The following is a 6,660-nucleotide window of genomic DNA, read 5'->3' on the forward strand; positions in this document are numbered from 1 at the left end:
TACTTATTATAATAACCATATTTTTTTAACGGCAAACAACATATCATAACTTCAAAAAATATAAAATATATCTTAAATAATAGCGGGATAAATTTTGATGAAATAAATTTGATAAATTATTGAATAAAGTTAAAGCAATAAATAAAAGATGTATCGCCATTACCTCATACTATATAGGTTAGGTTCTGAGGGTGGAGATCAAATAGAAAGTTTATATTCGCTAGGAAGTATAGGAAACAATCTTAGCCGTTCATCTGTTATTTTTAAAATTTTGGACACGTGGGTTTTTTCGTCATTTTACATTATCATATCTTCTTTCTAATACTATACTAGATTTTGTTACCTCTTCTCTTAGTTCATCAATTTCATAACAGAATTGAGATTTCTATAACCCTAAATCGCAATCGTTCGCAAATTCACCTTTTTTTCAAGCAATAATCTTGTTTCGTTCGTCAATTCAATAACGTCAATGTCTTCTGCAGACTCTGTTGGTAAGTTTAGCTTCAATTTTGAGTAACTTTTTGTTATTTTGCCGAAATTCAATCTTTTACGTTTTATAATTCGTCTTTCTGTTATTAATATTTGATTTTCATAAGTTTAATTATTATTGTTGTATAATTTAACATAATTTGTTCGTTTTGTTTGTTCATCAGTTATTGCGTTTTAGTGAAGAGTTGTGTTTTATGATTTTATTCACATTATATGCATACAAACTTTAAATTTATAATTGATCTAATATAAAGCACATAACTGTCATTGTTGTACAATTTAAGAGTTTTGCTCGTTTTATACATTGTTTTGTTTGTTCATCATTTGTTGCGTTTTACTGAACGTATTGCGTTTTATGCTTTTAACCATATTAGTTGATATACAAACTTTAAAGGTCTGTATTTTTTCAATTTTGAATAACATAATTTGTGATTTAACACTAAAAACATGATTATATAAGAGGTATTGCGTTTTATAGTTATTTGTTAATTGTTTCAGATCACAATTCCAAGTGGGAGGAACGTGTATGCTTAAATAGTGAAAGAAAGTTTTACAAACCTAAAGTCAATGGATCCATTAGACCTTCTGTTGGAATGTTTTTTAAATCATTTGATGAGGCTTTTGCGTTTTATCAGAGATATGCACTTGCTGCAGGTTTTTCTGTAAGAAAAAATACTTCTTGGAAAAATGGTGGTTTAGTGAAAATAAGATATATTGTCTGCTCAAAAGAAGGATTTCATGTTAGCAAAGCAATAGATTATGGTTCAGTTGATGAAAATAGTAAAAAGATTATTAGACGTAATAGAGGTTCAAAAAGAGTTGGATGCAATGCTCATATGAAATTATTATTAGAGAACAATAATTTGCTTAAAATCTACTACTTTGAAGAAGAACATAATCATATTTTTGTTGAAGATGAAGATATTCATTTCTTGCCTACTGCCAGAAGTATTGATTATGTTAAAGAAAGTTTTATATCTGGATTGTCTGCAATCAATATTGGACCTGTTAAAGCATTCAATATTATGAAAACAATGTATGGTGGTTTTGGTGAAGTTGGTGCTAGTAAAGTTGATTGTAAGAACTATAGAAGGGATTTGAATCTTTACATAGGAGAGTATGATGCAGAAATGGTAGTTAGGCGTCTTATTAGGAAGAAAGAATGTTCTCCTGGTTTCACATGTGATTATGTTATTGGTCAAGATAGAAGATTGAAAGGACTGTTCTGGGCTGATGAGCAATCAAAAACAAATTATACAGTATTTGGTGACGTAGTAGGTTTTGATGCTACTTATAAATCAAACAAGTAAGTTTTTTTCTTTTATTGCGTTATATATCCTATTGCGTTATATATTCATGTTTTTTTTTTCTAATGCTTTATTAATTTGTTTTATGTAGATATGATTTGGTTTTTGTACCATTTACTGGGATTGATAATCATTTTAGGAATGTCACATTTGGTGGTGCATTACTTGGTTCTGAGACTGTAGATTCTTATCGATGGCTTTTAAGGTGCTTTGTTAATGCTTTTGGAAATGAGCCTAAAGTTGTTGTTACAGATCAAGATGCTGCAATGAAGAGAACTATTAAGGATGTACTTTCAAGAAGTAGGCATAGGTTATGTATGTGGCATATATGGGAGAAATTGAAGACAAAGGTATTATACTGCGTTTTATGATCTAATAAACTGCAATTTTTATATAGGTTTATTGTTGCGTTTTATGTATTATACAATAAGATCCCCAGACATTTTTATCAATAGAATTGCATTTTAATATAACAACACAATTGCGTTTTACCAATAATGCATTAGGTTTATCATTTTCATGATATTGCGTTTTATTAGAAGAATAAATGAAAACATGTTATGATATTATAAACTGCAATTTTTTATATAGTTTAAATTATTGCGTTTTATGTTTAATAATTTTATTGCTTTTTATACAGGTTGGTCCTGTTTTGTCATCCAACATTGAGTTTAATACAAGAATGACTCGTGTTGTTTGGAATGATACTATTATTCCAGAAGATTTTGAAACTGAGTGGCATTCAATAATGTCTACTTTTGAATTGTAAAATCATGAATGGTTAAAAGATATGTACGATCTTCGATTTGATTGGATACCCTCTTATTAACCTGGAGAGAATTTGGCTGGTCTTATGCGTACTACGTCTAGATGTGAAAGCGAGAATTACTTCTTTAGTCAGTTTTGTAATCCAAGATGTACACTTGTTGAATTTTTCACTCATTTTGAGACTGCAATGGATTTTCAAAGGCATGAGCATAGGAGGAATGAACATGATACAAGGTATATTCAGTCTAAGACCTGGAGTGACTTTGTATTGGAGAACACGCATCAGAAATATATACCAAAACAATTTTTAAAGATATTCAGATTGAAATTGATGCTTCCATTAAAAAGTGTATGTCAAAGTCTCATGATACTGTGGGTGATGTTCAATATTATGAAATAAAGGATTTCAAACAACCATGCACATCTTTGTTCAAGGTAATTTTTTAAATTAATACTGTTTTAAACATCTATTGCGTTTTATTTTTTCATCATTTGTTGCGTTTTATCATTAAGTTTATTGCGTTTTAACATTATATGATCATATACTTAATTTCTTTATTATATTTATTATTCATTGCGTTTTATATTACATTTCACTAATTTTATATAGTTTTTTTAATTTTATTTACAGGTTTAATACAGCAAACAAGAAGATGGTTTAAGTATAAGTTGTACTTGCAAACGGTTTGAATATGATGATATAACTGAGTTTCCTAGAAGATATGTTCTTAGAAGATGGATGATAGATGTTGTTTCGAATGGCTCAATTCATTGCAATATTCGGTTTGATGAAATTGGTAGAAATAGTGAAATTGATAAAGTTTTTAGAGAAATCGTTGTAACAAATGAATATGTGGGTAATTGGTTGGTTGGGGATTTAGATGAGCTGTGTCGTTATAGAGATCATATTAAAGGTTATATTGATAAAGAGGATGAGGTTATGGTTGCTGCGCCGCCTCCTTGTCGCAAAGATAGGTTTGCTGATATTGGAGGGAACTTAGAAAAGTCTGATTCTATGATTCGTGTCCCGATCAAAATAAGGACAAAAGGATGCGGTGTACAAAAAAGGATTAAGTCTAATCGTGAGATTGCAATTCAGAAATCATCAAAGATCCAGAAATCGTGCCGTGTATGTGGTGGAAAAGGACATAACAGTCGCACATGTAAAGAGAAGGTTTCTTCCAATGCTATGGGTTCTAGCAATACAATGTAAGTATGTATAAAAATTCTGATATTAATAAAAAAGAAAAAAAATTTGTTATTGCGTTTTATGATGTATAGGTTTCAGCTCTTTTTGTTATTGCGTTTTGTGATATCCTACATAAATATCAGCTATTTTTGGTTAATTGCGTTTTATGATAACAATAATGTATTGTTATTGCGTTTTATACATACAACAATATACTGCAAATGGAATATTTTGATTATTGCGTTTTATGATAACACAGATCAAATTAAACATGAACAACAAGTGGATATCTTAAATATTGCGTTATATAGATGATGAAAGTTTAAAACAAAGATGATGTTTACAAACCACAAAATTAAATAAAAATTTCTAGCAAGATCAGCATCATGTATCAAAGTTTGTTTCTTCTTCAGATGAGTACCCTAAGCTTCCATTAGGGATTTCCTCATCACTTTCAGATTCAGTCCAAAGTTCAACCTGTGAGACTACTGCCTTTTGAAGCTTCTCTGTAAATTTGCTTTCAGAGTTGTTGATGAATGGTATTTCAGATAACTGCTTCAAAAAGGTTATATCCTCACTGGAAGATATGTCCTTAGGGTCGTATATCTCCACATCACCATTGTCCCAAGTTACTGAAATTTTGAAAGTTTCCTCAATGAACTCCCAAGATGTAACTTGGGTTTCTTCAATTGCAGTTTGATTCGGATATCCATACCTTTTGTGTTTAATTCTGAATAGTGCGGCTGTCTGATTTGTGTAACAAGCAGGTGGTATTCCTATTTCATTCATCCTTCTCAACACATTCTCATTGCAGTTTTGAAGAACAGAGACAACGGAATGGTATCTTATTTTTTTGCCATCAAGAAATTGAAGAACGATATGTTCTCTTTGAACCCACCAAACTGATAGTTGTTGATTAGCCACTTAGGGTTTTTGTGTGTATTTGTGGTTGGGTATTTGGTGTATGAGGAATGTGAATCTAATTTAGGGTTTTTTGTTCTTATATAATGGATTGGTAGAGGGATTGCTATCAAGTGTGGTAATAATAAAAATGATTATATTTTAGTTTTTTCTTTGAATTGATTGTTCAATTATACAATATTTTATTAGGAATCCAAAAGGCTTTTTAAGGCTTTTTGTCTTATCAATTTCTTTTGTCATTAAGCTGTCAGTTTTTTTTTGTCTTATCATTTCCTCATTTATTATTATTTTATTTTATAACATTGCGTTTTAGAAAGAGTATAAAATAGTAGTTTTATGATTGTCATTATTGTCATCAAGCCTTTATTTTTTTTACGTTATAAAAACAGTAAAAAAACATTTATTGCGTTATAAAGATGTATTGCGTTATATGTTTGGACATGAATAATTAGGAAACAGTTTGTATTGCGTTTTAGAATAAATAACTTAAGTCAAACAACAAATAAATAGACAATGTTGAGTTATAACATACTATTAAAATGTTGCGTTTTATAATATTACAAAAAGAAAACAAGTGTATAAAATAAAATGTTGCCTTTTAGCATAATAGCATTTCAATATATATGTACCCTTTCTTTTAACATATTATTTAAAATTTTTATTGATAAATTGTACACATTTTAAAAATATCAATCGAATCTTGAAGCATTGCGTTATATTACAAGACATGAAAAATAAAGACATTGTATTGCGTTTTAAAATAACAAACAATAAGTAGCATTTGTAACTCTAAGTTTATACCAACAAAATATTACGTTATATGATAAATTAGAATAAAAGACAAAATATTGCGTTTTATAATAAGTATCATTTCTAAATCAAAGTAAACCAGCAAGAGCAAGCCTCTCTTTAATCCTTTCTAAACCAGTGTCATAAGAATGTTTTTTAAGTTTTGCACTGAGGTTGCGAAAGTTCTTTGAATCCTCAATAACAAAATCTTTGCGTTCGTTGATATCGTGCAATAATATCTTTGCGATAAACTTTCTTCTTAAATCTACAAGTTGTGCAGTCTGCTTGTTCACTTGTTTTTTTGTTTTTACCCTTCTTGATAATTGCAGGTTCTTCATATTCCTCATGAAACCCACAATCCCATTTTTCGACTTCTTCACCGTTATAACATTCCATATGACACATATAGAATATACCACAGTCAATGTCATTATCTTTTGTCCTCCATTTCATCTCCATTCTAACAGGGTTTATGCCCTTTATATCAATATCATCTGCATTTTCATGATCAACAGATTTAAGGTAACATGCCAAAGTATTCCTCTACAAAAAAAAAAAAAAGATTAGGTGGTTTATATTGTGTTTTAAAAGCATAAGTCGGAAAACTTACTGTCTTTTCAGGCACATCACCATATTTTTGTTTATTTGTGACCGCTTTCGCACTGTTGTCAGTGATGAATATTTGTTTCTCTTCAAGATTGAATGAGATCACAAAGAAATGCTCTACATGGAGAATCGGGACAAGGATAATTTTAAAATCGTTTATGCTTTTTAACTTTGCACCTTGAAGAATTTTTTCTATGTTCTTTGTGAACTCTTCTATTATTTTTTCTTCCTTTTCATTCAATGAGAAAGCCTGCATAACAATAAACAAATTAAATTATTAATTGCGTTTTATGAAGGTAATAAAACATACAGTTTCGTTTTATAAAACTTCATTCAAACAAAGTACACATTGCGTTTTATGAAAGAAATAAAACTGATAATTGCGTTTTATATAAGTTTATTCAATCACACTTCAAAAAACTTCATTAAACATATATTATTTGTATAAAACAGGCAAATTGCGTTTTATAGATCTTACCAGCATTCGAATAGTACAGAAAAATCTTGGAGTTTTGTTGTCTTTTGATCTTCTTTTTTCTTCTTCATTCAAAATATATGCCCAACAATTGATTACTTCTCCTGTTATTTCCA

General features: G+C 29.4%; 1 protein-coding gene across 1 annotated transcript; it reads left to right on the forward strand.

Moving 5' to 3' along the window:
- The first annotated feature begins 469 nt into the window (after positions 1 to 469).
- Positions 470 to 3,777, forward strand: LOC110943471 (protein FAR1-RELATED SEQUENCE 5-like). Its single transcript, XM_022185220.1, has 6 exons — positions 470 to 491; positions 988 to 1,795; positions 1,888 to 2,146; positions 2,437 to 2,561; positions 2,667 to 2,798; positions 3,207 to 3,777. Exons 1-6 carry the CDS (start codon positions 470 to 472, stop codon positions 3,775 to 3,777), a joined length of 1,917 nt encoding a protein of 638 aa, XP_022040912.1.
- Positions 3,778 to 6,660: the final 2,883 nt, after the last annotated feature.

The sequence above is a fragment of the Helianthus annuus genome, chromosome 5 (assembly GCF_002127325.2).
Source record: "Helianthus annuus cultivar XRQ/B chromosome 5, HanXRQr2.0-SUNRISE, whole genome shotgun sequence".
Lineage (NCBI taxonomy): Eukaryota > Viridiplantae > Streptophyta > Magnoliopsida > Asterales > Asteraceae > Helianthus > Helianthus annuus.